The sequence below is a fragment of the Bubalus kerabau genome, chromosome 17, assembly GCF_029407905.1.
Source record: "Bubalus kerabau isolate K-KA32 ecotype Philippines breed swamp buffalo chromosome 17, PCC_UOA_SB_1v2, whole genome shotgun sequence".
Taxonomy (NCBI): domain Eukaryota; kingdom Metazoa; phylum Chordata; class Mammalia; order Artiodactyla; family Bovidae; genus Bubalus; species Bubalus kerabau.
Genome location: NC_073640.1, coordinates 60,337,259 through 60,355,071, shown reverse-complemented (window position 1 = coordinate 60,355,071; position 17,813 = coordinate 60,337,259). Strand labels below are relative to the sequence as shown.

Sequence of the window (17,813 nt, the reverse complement as noted above, 5' to 3'; positions counted from 1 at the left end):
AGCATGCAGGTATCTGGGAGAAAGAGCTGCTAGCAGGTCGAACAACCAGTGCAAATGTCCCGGGGTGAGAGGATGGCTATTGTGTTCAAGGAAAGGCCGGGAAGCCTGTGTGGCTGGAGCAGAAAGAGAAGGAGAGTGGGACACGGCTGACGGATAATGGGGACAGATTGTGCAGAGCTTTATGGACCACAGTGGGAATTTTGGCCTTTACTCTGAGCAAGATGGGAGTCATGGGAGGGTGCTGAGCACAGGAAGTACACGGCTGGCTTGTATTGTTAAAATAGCCCTGGCTGCTTTGTAGAAGACAGAGAGGACTAAAGGTAGAAACCAGGAGTCCAGTGAGGCTGCAGTCCAGGTAAGAGATTACTGTGGCTCAGACCGAAATGGTAGCAATGGGGGAGGAGAGAAGTGGTCAGATTCTGGATATGCTTCGGAGAGACAAAAGGATTTCTGGACAGCTTGGATATGAAGCAACACATAAAGGGTCACGAATAGCCTTCGGGGTTATTCTGAAAGGATGGAGTTGTCATTTGCTGAGCTGGGAAGACCACGAGGCAAGCAGCAGGCCAGATGTTTCATGGTGCACCAGGCTACCCCATCTCCCACCGTAGTCCCCGCCCCCGGAGTCTCAGCTGCAGTCCAAAGGCCTCCAGGTGAGACCCCGCCCTTTCCTTTCCCAGGAATCTGCAGGTCTACCTGGGGAAGCACAACCTTCAGCAAAGGGAGTTTTTCCAGGAGGAGAGCTCTGTCGTCCGGACCGTGGCCCATCCGGGCTACAATGCCGCCACCCACGACCAGGACATCATGCTGCTGCGTCTGTCACGGCCGGCCAGGCTCTCCAACCACATCCAGCCTCTGGCCCTGGAAAGAGACTGCTCAGCCAACCACGCCAGCTGCCACATCCTAGGCTGGGGCAAGATGGCAGACGGTCAGTAGTGGGAGAATGATGCGGTGATCCGTCATCACTGGGTGATGGGTCATAGTGGGGGGAGGTGGTTCACGGTGAGAGTCAGTGGGAGAGTGAATTAGTGGGTCAAAGTTCAATGGGGAGGGAGGGCAAATTCGAGAGCTGGGCTAACAAGTGAACAGCCAGAGAAGAGCGCAGACCAACAGTTGGTTGAAACGGAGTTGTGGGACATGACATGAAGGATCAATGAGGAGGGAAGGTCATTGCAGAGATATCAATCAGGAAGGGGGCCAATTGTCAAAAAGGACTGATCATGATGATCAAGAAAGGATAAACGGAGGAGGGACTAATGGAAGAAGAGAGATCAATAAAGCAGGGAAGCCGGCTGAAGGATGTGGATCAAGAAAGCGAACAGTGTAGAGAAAGCTGATAGTGGAGGAACCAATTGAGAAGAGTCAAAGGTCAATAGGGGTCAGTAGATAAAGGTCTAGAGGCAGAAAGAAACCCAATAGATCAGCAGGAACCGTGGAGGGTGGGCCTGTGAGTGAAGAGCCAAAAAAGAAGGGGGAATCAACAGGGGAACACGAGGCCATTTAGGAAACAACCAATGAGGGAGCACAACTTTGGATGAAGGGCCAATAGGAAGGGAGAACCAATGAGGAAAGAAGGGACCAGTTAGGAAAGGCACACAGTCAAGTGGTGACCAATCAGGATGAGCCAATGGGAAAACAGGTCCAGTGAAGGAGGACGGGATATAACAGAGGAGCGACTAATAGAGGAAGAGAATACTGAAGAAGGTGGGACCAGTGGAAAAGTGACAAGTGGAGGCAGGACCTAAGAGAAAGGAAAAACCAATAGGAAATGAAGACTGAACTGTAGTGCTGGAGAAGACTCTTAAGAATACCTTGGGCTGCAAGGAGATCAAACCAGTCAATTCTAAAGGCAATCAATCCTGAACATTTATTGGAAGGACTGATGCTGAAGCTGAAGCTCCCATACTTTTGCCACCTGATGCGAAGAACTGACTCACTGAAAAAGACCCTGATGCTGGGAAAGACTGAAGGCAGGAGGAGAAGGGGACTACAGAGGATGAGATGGTTGGATGGCATCACTGGCTCAATGCACATGAGTTTAAGCATGCTCCGGGAGTTGGTGATGGACAGGGAAGCCTGGCGTGCTGCCGTCTATGGGGTTGCAAATAGTCAGACATGACTGAGCGACTAACCTGACTGAGAGAAGGGGTAATTAATGAGGAAGACAGGCCAATGGGAAGGAAGAGTGATGGGAAGAAGGACCAATCAGGAGTCAGGCAGTGGAAGTGGGTGTTGAGAATGAGTGACAAACAGGAATAATGGAACTAGTGGGAAATAGGAATCATTAGGGGAGGGAGGATTTATAGATGTTGGAGGATCAATGAGAAGGGTGGACTGTGAAGTGATCATGGCCCATCTGTCTTTGCAGGTGAATACCCCGACACCATCCAGTGTGCGTACGTCCACCTGGTGTCCCGTGAGAAGTGTGATCATGCCTACCCTGGCCAGATCACCCAAAACATGGTGTGTGCCGGGGATGAGAAGCATGGGAAGGACTCCTGCCAGGTGAGGACGCCGGGACCCATCGGCTACATGGCCAAGGACGTAGACAGGCAGGAAGAGACAGACACATAGACCAAATGGAAGGGACAGGCACACATAGAGCCAGGTTGGGTGAGAATCAGAGGCATGAAAAGAGAGAGAGATTCAGTTCCATACACAGAAACACAGACAGGGACAGGCAGAGACAAAGAGCCAATTAGCAGAGACAGGAAGTGCAGAGACAAGGATGGAGATGAAGAGATCAAGAACCAGAGAGACACAGTCAGGAGGCAGATGGTGCCAGGAGACTGTCCCTCCTCTAACAGAGCCCCCACCATCCTGCTTGGAAATAGCCAAGCTGTGCAGAAGGGAGACCCTAGCCAGGGAGCAAAGGGGCCCCATCCTCTCTTCCAAATACCTTTAACTTGGATTCCTGCCACGTCGTCCATTGGATCTCCCCTTCCGATGCCCAAACTGACCCCTCTGCATCGGAGGATCTGCAGAGACCAGCCAAGAGGGAGAAGGAGACAAAGCTAGAGAAAGGTGATGCCCAGTGAGTTGGATGCAAGGAAAGGGCAGGAAGAGAAGCTGCATTTCTGAGACTGTCCATCCTCCCTTTAGAGATGTCTGTGTTTCTGAGTCTCCCTCAGTCTCTATTCCCCTGACTGTGACTTTGTGTCTGTCTGTCTCTCTTTGTATATGAGTCATTCTCTCCATCTGAGTATCTTCACCTCCTCTCTACATGTCTCTCTGTCTCCTTCTGTCTGTTTTTCTTTTTTTTTTTTTTAGAGTAGGTTTTTAAAGTTATTTATTTGTTTATGGTCGTCATTGGGGCTTTCTCTAGTTGCGGTGAGCGGGGGCTGCTCTCTCGTTGTGGATGGGCTTTTTATTGCGGTGGCTTCTCTCATTGTGGAGCACGGACTCTGGGCACGCGGGCTTCAGGAGTTGCGGCACTCAGGCTCACTAGTGGCAGCAGAACCTTAGCGGCTCTGTGGCACATGGACTCTTGCCAGAACAGGGATTGCACCCACCTCCCCTGCACAGGTGGATTCCCGGTCCACTGTACCCCCAGGGAAGTTGCCGTCTCTTTTTCTTTCTCCTGCAGGTCTGTGTCTGACTCTCTCCCCCTCTTCACCCACAGGGCGACTCCGGGGGTCCACTGGTATGTGGCGACCGCCTCCGAGGCCTCGTGTCGTGGGGTAACGTCCCCTGCGGCTCCAAGGAGAAGCCGGGTGTCTACACTGACGTCTGCAGATACGGTCACTGGATCCAAAAAGTCATTCAGGCCAACTGATCCTGACCTGTGACCTCCACCTCTTGACCTCTTCCCCTCCTCCTGCCTACACCTAACCCTAATGCTTAATAAAAAGCCGTGACACCACAGTGCAGACCCTTCCTGGTTCTACCCCAGCCCCACCCTCTCATCGCTAGGTGTGACGGTGGACACGGGCTTAGGTCTTACCCCCGCCACTAACAGAATACAAACAATTCCCTTCCAGTGATCTCTCCCTCCCTTGATGACCCCATGGGCTCAATTTCTTCCTACAGAGAAGTGGTCTCTTGTCTGGCCAGAGTCGAGTTGGGGGGTCCCACCTCCCCCACTTGCTAGCCATGTACCCACAGGAACTGCCCTCCTTCACTGTGTAGGTTTTCTCCTCTGTAAAAATGAAGATAAGAATCATACATGCCTCATAAGGCAGTGGCTGTGGTGGGGGAGATTGAAGGTTGTAAAAGTGTGAAACACAAGCAACAGTGCCTGGCACACCCACGTGAACAATAAAAGAGTGAATTTTATTATTTGTGGTGCTTTTTGCTTTTATCCTTCATCTGCCTCTCTGAAGCTCGGATATCCTTAGTCCTCTTTCACAACCCAACTTGATCTTCCTCCCCCTCAGGGAAGATGCCCTTGATTCCTCCACCTTGTACCAGCCCTGCCTGAAGGTGGATTTCTCCACTAAACTCCCCTTGTAACAACATCAGCAGGGAGATGAGAGGGCTGGGAGGCCACTGTGAGTGGGTAAGACTGATGGGAGAGAAGAGGGAAGGAGAGCGCAGGGACCAGATCCTAAAGGACCCCAGACCCCAGGTTGGGAGTCTGGGGCTTCTCCTGAGGTAGTGCGGAGCCATGGAAAGAGTGTGAGTACGAACAGCTCTGGGACCACGTGCAGGATGGACCAGAAGGGAGAGATGATGTGAGGTGAGCAGGGGCTGGGGCTGGGAGGGCTGGAGAAGGGGGGCTGAATCTGAGTACACCGTATGAAAGTAATTGGGTCGGGAGCATTCTCAGGATGCTAATGACCTGTAGAAAAATCTGCGGGCGGGGGGTGGTGAGAACTTCCGATGTGTCCTCGACATGGTAAATTATCAAGGATGGTGGGGGCTAGGGTTTGAGGCTGGAGAAGTGGGTGATGGGGCTGGGAATGTAGGTCAGTGGAAGATGACACTGGGTCCTGAGTGCCAGGCCGAAGAACTTGACCTTGATCCTGAGGGCCTTGAGAAAAGGACGGACAGGATCGGAGGCAGATATGTGAAAGATCGCGCTGCAGTCCAGTTGAGGGGAGAGGAGGGGGATGGGCATGGAAGTGGAGAGACCAGAGACACTCCCCCCAAATGAGGGGAGCAGACAGGCAGAACTGGGTAAAGACCCAGGCTTGCATGTGCCTGCTAGGCTTCTTCCACCCACATGCACTGCGCACGACCCTACGCCCTGTCCTCAGAAAGACCTTCCTCACTTAGTCCCACTGCACGAGCTCTGAGACAAAAGGCCATCTAAGCCAGCAATCCTCCCGGGAAGCTGAACGGAGCAGTAAGCGGGTCCCCAGAGAAAGGGAGATGAGGGTCCAACATGGGAGCTGAAGTTTGGAGCAGAAGTTAGGATCAGAGGGAGGGTCAGAGACCACGGTCTATTTGCTTCACCAACATGAATGGCAACCTTAGTTTTGCCCTGCAGAGTAGAATGATGTCAGAAATCATCACAGAGGGTCCATTCAGACTGTCTCTAGATCCTAAAGATCTTTAGAGCTGAGAAAAAACACACTTAGATGTCTCAAGAACCAAAGGAAGGTGAAATTTTATCAAGGCAAAATTTGAAATTAGCACAACATGGTAAATCAACTCTACTTCAATAATAAATTAAAATGCAAAAAAGAAGTCCCCGCAAACCAAAGCAAACAAGAAAAAAACCTTTCTGGAATTTGGAATTAAAAAAGGTGAGTGAGCTAAGCTTAAGAGACTAAGAAAGAAGTAGGATGCAGGGTTTGTCACATTAATGCATGAAATATTCATTGCAATAGGCAAAATAAGCCTCAGACTTATGTTTTGACTTTTTTTTTTTTCCCTACACACTAAAACCAACCTCAGGGCTTTAAATCCTCCCAGTCAACGGGTTCTGGATTATAGAGGTGAACAAGACAGCTTGGGTTTTGCCCTCAAGGAACATGAGCTCTGCAAAAGCAGCATCTCCAGACGTCCTTGTCTGTTTTTGTTCACAGAGAGACCTGAGTTGGTACACAGTAGGTGCTCAGAAAGTAGGTGTCGGATGAGTCCTTGGCTCTTACATCCTAGCAGAGACAGAGACTTGGAGACACAGTTAAAGACAGATGCAGAGAGCTGGGGGGCAGACCGAAAGAAGAGCCTGGATGGTAAGAGGTCAGGAGAGGCAGCCCCAGATGGCCCGGAAGCAGGGAGGAAGTAGGCACCCTTTGGGTCCCCACCCAGCGCCCCATTTCCTGAGGGGCCAGGAGCCACCCACCCCTTCTCCCAGCCTCTTGGCTTCCTTCCCCATTGGCAGGTGGCCCTGCCCAATTCTCGCCCACACCTGGCTGTGCACAGCAGTCTGTGGAAGTCACCTGCGGGGGCCTCTAGACCAGATCCCTGCCCCTTTCTGCCCCCAAAGCACCAGGTCCTGGATGTGGGTCAGGAGGAGGCATTGAGGGGGTCCCTCGGCAACGTAGCCAGAATTTTTCTGGCCCCAAATGGACAGCAAGGGAGACAGAGGGTCAGAGAGATGCGGAGATGCACGCACTCAATGATAGAGAGAGAGAGGGAAGGAGGAAGAAGGGGAAGAAGATGAAGAAGATGCAGAGACAGAAATAGAGATAGGAGACAGGGAAGGGTAGAGTCAGAAAAGAGAGAGGTAACAGAAAAGATACAGAAAGAGACCCAGGGTGTGGAGAAAGAGAGGTTAATTGAGAAGCACAGAAACATACAAAAGGGCATGAACAAATTTTGGAGGTGATGGATACATTTGTTACCCTGGTTGGGGTGGTGGTTGGATGAACGTGGGTCAGAACGCATCACATTGTACATATTGAACATGAGCATTTTATTGTAGCCCAGTCATACCTCAATAAAGCTGTACGAAATAAAGCAGAAAGAGACACCGGTTAGGCGCCGTAATACTGAAAGAGACTCAGAAGGATTCCAAGGCCAGCGGAACACAGAGAGAAGCCTAGAGCAGAGGGAGGCGGGCAGGGGAAGCCGAACGAGATAAGGCACAGGGAAGACGGAAAACCGAGCCCAGCGCGCCTCCGAGCGTGCGAGGCGCTGGGTTTGAGGCTGGAGAGGCCCCGCGGCCAGAACTCTGGAGACCCCTCCCCATCCCGGGGCCAGGGAGGTAGGGAGTGGCTTTCGGGACTGGGTGGGGGGATACTTTGGGGGCGGTGGTGGGGGGAAGGCCGGAGGAGTGGTTGCTAAAGCCCGGTAGGGCGCCTCACTACCCGGGAATGCGCCCCGGGGATCAGTGGGTGGTTATAACCCAGGCCGGTGCCGGGAGCCGAGGAGGAGGAGGAGGAGGTGGCTGCTGCAGGATCGCGGCGGCGGCGGCGGCGGCGGCGGCCTGAGAGTCTGCGGCTGAGCCGGGACCCGGGTCCCCACCCGCCACCTGGGGGACGCGACAGGTGAGCCCTGGGGAGGGGCGAAGGGACGGAGAGACGGCTTCGCGTGGGCTCTGGTCTGGGAAGGATGCGTCCGGGTCCTCCATCCCATGTCCATCCTCGCTCGGAGACCGGAGATGGGAGGATGCTCCGAAGTCTAGAACTTCCCCCTTGTCTCAACTCAGCACTCTGGGTGGACCACATGCTCATGGCCCCTCTCTGCTCTGAGCAACAGGATGTGGAAGGAGATGGGAGGTGGGATAAGTGGTCCCAGAATCACCCGCCCATCCTCTTCTCACCCACCCACCTCCATCAGGTGCAAAGACCATGGCCGCAGCAGGAGCCCCCTGGTCCTGGATGGTCCATGCCCTAATCGCAGCCCTGATTCTGGGGGCGACAGGTAACCAGGACCTCAGTGTGTGCACACAGGCCAACCGTGCTGGGGTGGGAGGAGAGGGCTGGGGAGCTGTCAGGGACTTTGTGATCCAGGGGGACCCCATGTGACCAGTTATGGCCACCAGGGTCGGGTGACTGCGAATCTGCATTTGTGATTGTGTGTGGTGGTGGGACTGCTACGTATGTGAGCGTGTGTGTGTGTGTGTGTGAGTGTAAGTGTGTGTATGGTGCCTTTTCCCATATCAAGTGACTATCTTTGACAGGTAGGACTACCCTTTGAGACTGTACATGTGATCGTGTGACTGAGTGTGTGTGCATCTAAGATGATGTGTGTGTCTCAATGATTGTGTGGGTGGCTGTGTGTGTGCTGTGAGTGCTACTGCATGTATGGCTGTGTGTGGCTGTTTGGCTGTGTGTATGGATGCCAGCTGGTTTCTGTCCCTGCATCACAGGATTGTGTCTGACAAAAGTGCTTGGCGCCGTGAAAATGTGTGGCTAGGTGCCTTCACATAGCAATCTGTGATTGTGTGATTGTGGCTGGGTGAGAGGTTATGGGTGGTTATGGGTGGCTCTCTTTGTGACAGCTACATGTATTGCTCACTGGTTTGACAGCATGGAGATCAAACCAATCGATCTTAAGGGAAATCAACCCTGAAACACTCATTGGAAGGACTGATGTTGAAACTGAAGCTCCAGTATTTTGGTCACCTGATGTGAAGAGCCAACTCATTGGAAAAGACACTGATGCTGGGAAAGATTGAGGGCAGGAGGAGAAGGGGATGACAGAGGACGAGATGGCATCACTGATGCAATGGACATGAACTTGGGCAAACTTCAGGAGAGGGTGAGAGACAGGGAGGCCTGGCATGCTGCAGCCCATAGGGTTGCAAAGAGTCAGACACAATTGAGTGACTGAACAACAACAACTTCGTGTGGTTGATTAAGGCTCTATGTATGAGTGACTGTATATGGCCATGTGTTTGTAGGATCTAGCTCCCTGACCATGGATCGAACCTGGGCCCCCTGCATTGGGAGCTTGGAGTCTTAGCCACTACTGGACCACCAGGGAAGTCCCATGACTGCGTGTTTGTAGGGGTTGTATAAGTGACCACGCAGTGGTGTGTGTGGAGTTCCCATCCCTCCTGTAACAGACCAAGTGTGCAGAAGAGGCTGTCACCATGAGACAGTGGCTGTGTGACAGTGAATGAGGCTAGGTGACTTGCCCTGTGTCATGCTTGGTCCACAGAGTCTATCTAACCTTGTCACTATGCTATCGTGCTGTGTGCAGAAGTGAGGGGCAGTCTCTACATGTCTGTGCACAGGGTATATATATATATATATATATATATACACACACACAGGTCACTAAGATGCTGTGTGTGGGTGAGTGAGATCGTGTCAGTTCAGTCACTCAGTTGTGTCCGACTCTTTGCAATCCCATGGACTGCAGCACACCTGGCCTCCCTGTCCATCACCAATTCCCGGAGCTTACTCAAACTCATGTCCATCAAGTCGGTGACACCATCCAACCATCTCATCCTCTGTCGTCCCCTTCTCCTCCCACCTTCAATCTTTCCCAGCATCAGGATCTATTCCAATAAGTCAGTTCTTTGCAACAGGTGGCCAATGTATTGGAGCTTCAGCTTCAGCATGAATATTCAGCTCCTGTGAATATTCAGGACTGATCTCCTTTAGGATGGACTGGTTGGATCTCCTTGCAGTCCAAGGGCCTCTCAAGAGTCTTCTCCAACACCTCAGTTCAAAAGCATTGATTCTTCGGCACCCAGCTTTCTTTATAGTCCAACTCTCACATCCATACATGACCACTGGGAAAATGTCAGCCGCCCCCGAATGAGTGTACTTGGGGAGCGTCTGCACCCCGAGGCAGAGCTGCGTGTGGGGATGATTCATGTCGCTGTGTGTGTGCATGTCTGTGACAGCCGTCACAGACAGGCGATGAACAGGCGATGGGAGAACCGGTGATGGAATAAGGTATCTGGGTCCCTTCGTGCAGGTTCGTGTGAGGAAGAAGGGTGCACATTTGTGTTTTTGAATTCACAAAACAACTCTGCTCCCCACCGCCCCACTCCGATGAACCCCTTCCCCCTGCCCTAGTCTGAGCACTTTTCCTAGCTCTGTCTCTTTTCTTCAACCATACCCCTGGTTCAGACTTTTCTACACTCCGGGGTCCTTGGGCTGTGCCCCTCCACCACGAAAGGCCCCAGCTTCTTTGGGTTTACCTCCTTGAGCCAGGTTCTACCTCCGGTCCCGGCCACAGTTCCTAGAACCCAGCCCTGGCCTCTTCCTCCAACTCAGGGCTCTTTATAGAATCACTCCTCCCCGTGACCCTGGCCTTGGCCTCGTCCAGATCGATTTCAAGCCCCACCCATATCTCAGGCCCTGCCCACACAAGCCCAGACCCGGCTCTTTAGAAGGCTTGATTTCCTCACTTTTGGAAACTAGGCCCCACCCCTTAGGGCCCTAGCCCCGCCCCTCATCCACCGACTGGCCCCGCCCCCTGAGTTCAAGCCCCGCCCCCGAGCGCCATCCCGCCCACTTTCTGCCCCTAGACCCAGTTCTTGCAAACGATGTGGCTTCCTGCGACGACCCGTCTGCCTTCGGGCCCTCTGGGAGCACCCCGGACCTCAGGCCTGGGGCGACGGAGGACACCCGGGCGGATGAGAGCAGCAGCCGCATTGTGAATGGGACCGACTGCGAGAGGAACAGCCAGCCGTGGCAGGCTGCGCTGTTGGTGAGATACAACAAGCTCTACTGTGGGGCCGTGCTGGTGGACCCGCAGTGGCTGCTCACGGCTGCCCACTGCCGCAAGCAGTGAGTGGGGGCTCCAAGAGGAGGGCTGGGGGAGGGGCATGGGAGGTCTGGTGAGGATGGGATGGGGTCGAGGGAGCAGGAGGTGGCAGAGTTGGGGGCGGAATTTAGAATGGAGCTGGGGAGGAGAGTGGGGCGGGGATGACGTTAGACTGGGAGGGGGTTGTGGTAGGGGATGGGAGTTAGGGATGAGCTGGATTTGAGGCTGGAAATGCAAGCGCTGGATGGTTACGAATGCAAGGCAGGAGACACAGGAAACGCGGGTTCGATCCCCGGGTAGGGAAAATCCCCTGGAGGAGGAAATGGCAACCCACTGTCAGTATTCTTGCCTGGAGAATCCCATGGACAGAGGAGCCTGGAGGGCTACGGTCATGTCCAAAGGGCCGCGAAGAGCGGGATACGCCTGAACACGCCTTCTTTAAAGGATTAGGCCTGGGTGAGGGCTGGTTTGGGGTCGAGAATGGGTTGGGTTTGGGTTTGAGCATGCATATGCTGATGCTTTGGAATGGAGATAGTATTAGGTTTGGCTCTGGAATTAGAGCTCTGGATTTTGGCTCTGGTGAAGATGGGGATGCAGTGGAGACAAAAATGGAATTCAGATATGGTGGGGCTTGGGACTAGATGTAGGACTGAAAATGGAGTTGGGATTAGAGCTATGGGTGGGGTTGGAGATGTTCAGATTTGAGGTTGGACATGGTTAGATTGGGCTTCCCAGGTGGCACTAGTGGTAAAGAACCTGCCTGCCAATGAAGGAGACGTAAGAGACATGGGTTTGATCCCTGGGTGGGGAAGATCCCCTGGAGGAAGACATGGCAACCCACTCCAGTATTCTTGTCTGAAGACTCCCATGGACAGAGGAGCCTGGTGGGCTACAGTCCATGAGGTTGCAAATAGTTGGACACAACTGAAGCGACTTAGCATGCATGGTTAGATGTGAGATAGAGGATGGCTGTATTTGGGGTTGAGAATGAATTTGTTCATGGTTTTTGTGGGGGGCTTCCATTGTGGCTCAACTGGTAAAGAGTCCGCCTGCAATGCGGGAGACCTGGGTTTGATCCCTGTGTTGGGAAGACCCCCTGAAGAAGGGAAAGGCCACCCATTCCCGTATTCTGGCCTGGAGAATCTCATCGACAGGGGAGCATGTTGGGCTACAGTCCATGGGGTCGCAAAGAGTCGGACATGACTGAGCGACTTTCACTTCACTTTCTGTGGGGAAAGGATTAGAGTTGGCACTGGGGACAGGCTAGAGACGCGTTTGCCATTGTGACTGGGGTGGGGTTAGGCAAAGGGTTGGAGGCAAAGATGGTGTCGGGGATGGGTTTGAGGATGGGGGTGAAATTGGGGTTAGGGGTAGGTTTGGCATGGGAGTTGGCATTGCATATGGGTGTCGGGATCAGAGTCGGTGGGGTGATCAGCACCCACCTTCCTCAGATTTTTCAGAGTCCGTCTTGGCCACCACTCGCTGTCACCCATGTATGAGTCCGGGCAGCAGCTGTTCAAGGGCATCAAATCCATCCCCCACCCTGGCTACTCCCACCCCGGCCACTCCAACGACCTCATGCTCATCAAACTGAACAAAAGGATCCGCGAGACTCCGTATGTCAGGCCCATCAACATCGCCTCCCGTTGTCCCTCTGCTGGGACCAGCTGCCTGGTGTCTGGCTGGGGAACAACCAGCAGTCCCCAGGGTGAGTGTTCGGGTCTCTCTCTCGATGCCCACCTATGTCTGCCTTCTCTCCTTCGTCTCTGAGCACTCTGCCTTTCCCCCGTCTCTCCGCCCCGCCCCCGCCCTCCACCCGCCCTCCGGCCGCTCTTCCTCCATCACTCACTGCCTACCCCGCTCTGCGGTCTCTCTGTTCGACAGTTACCTTCCCCAAAGCCCTCCAGTGCCTGAACATCATGGTGCTGAGTGACGACCAGTGCAAGAAGGCCTATCCAAATCAAATAGATAACACCATGTTCTGCGCTGGGGACCAGGCGGGCAGAGACTCTTGCCAGGTAAGGCTGGAGACTTCTCCATTCATTCCAGGGGACATGGGTTTGATCCCTGATTCAGGAAATAAACTCTCACATGCCGAGGGACAACTAAGCCCACTTGCTGCAATGAAGACCCAGCAAATAATAACAATGATAATGATGATAATAATAATAATGGTGGCTCAGTGGTAAAGAATGCGCCTGTCAGTGAGGAGACAAAAGTTTGATCCCTGGGTGGGGAAGATCCCCTGGAGAAGGAAATGGCAACCCACTCCAGTATTCCTGCCTGGAGAATCCCATGGACAGAGGAGCCTGGTGGGCCACGTGCAGTAATAATATACCCTATTTAATCCCACCATTAGTACCACCATTTCAAATGTAATTAATATGTAAGAATTAGGAATGAGGTGTTTTACATCCTTTGAGTCTCATAGTAAGTCTTTGAAAGCTAGTGTGGATGTTTTTCAATGGTTTTTCTTTTTCCTGTTTTTTTTTTCTTGTTTGTTTTTTTGTTTGTGCTAGTGTGTCCTTTTCCATTGACAGTATATCTCAGATGGGGCTAGCCGTGTCTCAAGTGCTCAAGAACACCGTGTAGCTAGTAGCCACTGCGTCAGACAGCACTCATCTCAAGGGAGAGATCAAGCCTGTGTTATATGGACAGGCAGGGTGTGCCCTGAAAAAAGATCCCACATCTAAGGGGCCACCCTTCGTACCACGTACATCACATGTGTTCAGTTGCTCAGTCATGTCTGACTCTTCGTGACCCCATGGACTGTAGCCCACCAGGCTCCTCTGTCCATGGGATTTCCCAGACAAGAATCCTAGAGTGGGTTGCCACGCCTTCCTCCAGGGGATCTTCCCCACCCAGGGATCAAACCCGGGTTACCTGCATGGCAGGCAGATTCTTTACCATCTGAGCCACCAGGGAAGCCCCGATAAACATCACAGGTTTGTCTTATTTATTTTGGCACTTTTCAGGCAAGTGTAGTCTTAAGAATCTTATCCCCACAAAATCTGTAGTAGGAATGTTTTCTGACAAATGCTTGTAAAACATCTCAAAAAAGGAAAACAGGAACTAGGGGTACTTTTTAAAAGGCAGTATTTAATAGACAAGATTGATCACAAAGTTATTGGTGTAGTAAATAAATTAAAAAAAAATCCTATGGTCAAGAAACTGCATAAACAGTTTCAGAAAGTGGTAAGGACCATGAAGAAAATAAAATGTAGTTTTATAATAGCAAGTGATGGGGGAGCAACATACAGAAGGGTGGTTGGAAGGACCTTGAAGAGGTGACATCTGAGCAGAGATTGAATGACACACAGGAGCCAGCCTTGCAGAAGTTAAGAGCAAGAAAAGCATGTGCAAAGGCCCTGAGGCAGGAAGGAGTTCCACTGATTCAAAGAATAAAAAAAAAGAGCCAGCATGTTTAGGGGACAGAGGTTGAGAGTGGAAGGATGAGTGGAACCCAGTGTTCAGCAAATACTTCTTGATTCCCAAGACACAGCTTCTTTATGTTCTCATGGCCTCTTTATTTGTTGAGGATGACAGAAATTAATGTTATAGCTCAGGACCCTTCCCTGTAGTCAGGTCTGGATGCGTGCTAAGTTGCTTCAGTCTAGTCTGACTCTTTGTGATCACATGGATTGTAGCCTGCCAGGCTTCTCTATCCATGGGACTCTCCAGGCCAAGAATAATGGAGTGGCTTGCCATTTCCTTCTCTAGGGTATCTTCCAAACCCAGGGATCAAACCTGGATCTCTTTTGTCTCCTGCATTTGGCAGGTGGGTTCTTTACCACTAGCGCTACCTGGGAAACCCCCCTCCCTCCAAAGGAACCCTTCTCCCTCTAAAGGAATGTAAATTAGCAAGCTCTCTGCTGGTAGGATGTATGTTCAGTAATACTGGTGTTTAGTAAGCTGTGGGCTCAGACAGCACTCCAGACCCATTCTGATGTCTTGGGAAAGCTCCCCTACCCCAGAAATCTTACAAATGTAACAAATGCAAAACCTTCCCAGGTCCACCCGCTTAATCTCTGTTCCCAGTTAACACTGGAAGCACACACATCTGGATGGAGGGATTTTTATGAGAAGAAAGCAATCTGATTCAGATACCAAAATCTTAAAAAAAAAAAAAGCTTTAAATTTTGTATTGGGGTGGAGCCAATTAACAATGTTGTGACAGTTTCAGGCGAACAGCAAAGGGACCCAGTCACACACATACATGTATCCATTCTCCCCCCACACTCCCCTCCCATCCAGGATTCCACATGACGCTGAGTTCTGCATTCTCTACAGTAGGTCCTTATTGGTTATCCGTTTGCACTAGAGCAGCATGTACATGTCCATCCCGAACTCCCTAACTATCCGTTCCCCTTGGCACGCGTAAATTGTTCTCTAAGCCTGTGAGTCTCTTTCTGCTTTGTAAATAAGATCATGTGTATCATTTCTTTTTAGACTCCACATAAAAGAGATGTTTCTCCTTCTCTGTCTGTCTTACTTCACTTAGTGTCCGGATGTCAACATCGTAAAATACGTAGCCTTTCTGTAGCCAAGGGTAGTACCTTGGTTTTTTTTTTTCCTAAACCTCAAGTGGCTTTTTCATACCCGAATGCTGTCTGGGTGTGGCCACTAAAAGCAAGAAGTAATAACAATCATACTAATACTATAATAATAATAGGAGCTAATTAATTGCCAGACACTCTTTTTAAGTGGTTCAGAAGCATCAGCTCAATTAACCCATTTAACCATTATTATTAACTCTGTTTTACAGACAAGGAGCCAAGGGTCAGAGCAGTTAACTCACTGCCGAGCGAAAGGAACTCTGCAGGGATATTAAACAACAGCGAACAAAAAAGGAGAGAAATTAAACCACAATAAAGTGGAAATTTAGCAATTGGGGCAGCAGAGCTTTTTTTGCCTGGAAAACAGCATCTGCATTATAATATGAGAAGAAGCCAGGTTGGAGGGATTTTGCATAAACATAAACAAGAAGTGACAGGAAAAATGCAGAGTATTATTATAGGAAGGGTAATTACAGGGAGCTAAGGGAATTAAGCACAGGCAACCCAAATTAGTCCTCGAGAGCGATCCTCAATTCTGAACCCCCGCGGGACATGTGACAATGACTGAAGATGTTTTTGGTTGTCTCAATGTGTCTGGGGAGGGAGGGAGCGCCTGGTGTGTAGTGGCTGGAGGGCTGCTGCTAAAGGTCTAACAATGCACAGGATAGCCGCCCACAGTGAAGAACTGTCTGGTCCCAGTGGGTTTCCCAGGTGGCTCAGTGGTAAAGAATCCACCTGCCAGTGCAAAAGCCACGGGGGACACAGGTTCCATCCCTGAGTCAGGAAGCTCCCTTGGAGGAGGAAATAACAACCCACTCCAGTATTCTTGCCGGGAGAATCTCATGGACAGAGGAGCCTGGCGGGCCACAGTCCATGGGATTGCAAAGAGTCAGACACGACTACATGACTGAGCGAGCCTGCAGAATGTTAGCAGTGCCAGGCTGAAAAAGCTTCACCCAGGGGTTGATGACTGCTCCTCTGCAAAAGTGAGGTATAGGTACAAGGCGGATTGATGTCAAGGATGGGTAAAGAGTGAGGAAGGGAAAGGAAGGCGTGTCCAGGAGGAGAAACTCAGTTGGAGGGAAGAGGGAGAAAGAAATAGAAGGAAAGACAGGCCGTGAGGGAGACAGACAGAAAAGAGAGGCTTTGGGTAGAGAGGGACAAAGGGTCAGCGCATGTTAGTCACTCAGTCATGTCCGACTCTTTGCGACCCCATGGACTGTAGCCTACCAGGCTCCTCTGTCCATGGGGTTCTCCAGGCAAGAATACTGGAGTGGGTAGCCATTCCCTTCTCCAGGGGGTCTTCCTGATCCAGGTAATCAAACCCAGGTCTCCTGCATTGCAGGCAGATTCTATACCATCTGAGCCACCTGGGAAGCCCAGAGAGGGACAAAGGGGGTTTCTGAAGGGTGGACTTGGGGTGAAAGAGTAATATGCTCTCCATGTGTCTCTTTACCTGTGTCTCGCCCTCTGGTGTCTTCCTCATCTGTGTGGCCCCCTCCCTCTACCTCCCCGCATCGCTGCCTCTCTGTGCCTCCCTCTCTCCTCCACAGGGTGATTCTGGGGGCCCCGTGGTCTGCAATGGCTCCCTGCAGGGCCTCGTGTCCTGGGGAGACTTCCCCTGCGCCAAGCCCAACAGACCCGGCGTCTACACCAACCTCTGTCGCTTCACCAAGTGGATCCAGGAAACTATCAAGTGCAATTCGTGATTCATTCCTGGATCCAGCATTCTGGACTCCCCTCGTCCCCCTGATCCCCCCACAAGTCCCCGCCTGTGCAGGGACCCTGACACTCCTTCCAGACCCCAGTTCTTTCCTTAAAATGTTGAGGTTGCTCATCTCTCCAGCACCGCCCTCCACCTGGAGTCAAGATCCCCTCTCCCCAGTGGAGAGACCAGTCCTTCTGGTCAGATCCTGAAGACAGTCCCCATAACACCCAGGGCGAAGGCTGCACCTCAGTCTCCCCAGTGCTTCCTTCCTCAGGTCCAGAGTCCACCTTCTCTGCAGCTGTGACCCAGATTTGATCCCAGAAATAAAGCACCTGAGAAGCGGGCTCCATGTGTACAGTCTTCCTTGAAAGGCCGGGTGGCCAGGAACAAGTCACTGGCCCTTCTGCACTGCTGTTTGCTCTGTTGGGTCATCTTTGCGACTGCAGGAAACAGATTCTTTTGATCAGCTTTTCAGTTTATTCACAAATGCTGATCGACTGACGATTTCCTGCTAGGAATGGGTCCACATGCTGGGGATACTACAGCAGGCAGAACAGAAAAGATAGACACATTTTATACTCTAATAAGTGTGTAAGTGATATGAATAAAAGGAGAACAGGGCATGGGGGAAGAAAAGGAATGTTGGGGGAGGGGCGTGTTTATACCGGATGGTCCGAAGGGTGTGGGGGAGCAGTAGCCACCCCCACCCTCGTCCCAAGGTGTCCACATCCTAATCCTGGGAATCTGTGCATATGTGACTTCGTGTGTGTGTTAGTTGCTCAGTCGTGTTCAACTCTTTGCAACCCCATGGACTGCAGCATACCAGGCTCCTCTGTCCATGAGATTGTCCAGGCAAGGATACTGGAGTGTGTTGCCATTTCCTTCTTCAGGGGTTCTTCCTGACCCAGAAATGGAACCCGGGTCTCCCGCATTGGGGGCAGGTTCTTTACTGTCTGAGCCACCAGGGGAGTCCCATGACTTTACATGGC

General features: G+C 51.7%; 2 protein-coding genes across 2 annotated transcripts; both read left to right on the top strand.

The window, feature by feature from the left end:
* Positions 1 to 643: 643 nt before the first annotated feature.
* Positions 644 to 3,864, top strand: LOC129631786 (kallikrein-6-like). The gene is made up of 3 exons (XM_055553043.1): positions 644 to 928; positions 2,369 to 2,505; positions 3,623 to 3,864. The coding sequence occupies exons 1-3, from the start codon at positions 805 to 807 to the stop codon at positions 3,773 to 3,775; spliced, it is 414 nt and encodes a 137-aa protein (XP_055409018.1). The 5' UTR covers positions 644 to 804; the 3' UTR covers positions 3,776 to 3,864.
* Positions 3,865 to 7,260: 3,396 nt separating this feature from the next.
* On the top strand, positions 7,261 to 17,167 carry LOC129631754 (kallikrein-5-like). Its single transcript, XM_055552988.1, has 6 exons — positions 7,261 to 7,379; positions 7,672 to 7,755; positions 10,322 to 10,583; positions 12,012 to 12,268; positions 12,445 to 12,578; positions 16,670 to 17,167. The coding sequence occupies exons 2-6, from the start codon at positions 7,683 to 7,685 to the stop codon at positions 16,823 to 16,825; spliced, it is 882 nt and encodes a 293-aa protein (XP_055408963.1). The 5' UTR covers positions 7,261 to 7,379; positions 7,672 to 7,682; the 3' UTR covers positions 16,826 to 17,167.
* The last annotated feature ends 646 nt before the right edge of the window (positions 17,168 to 17,813 follow it).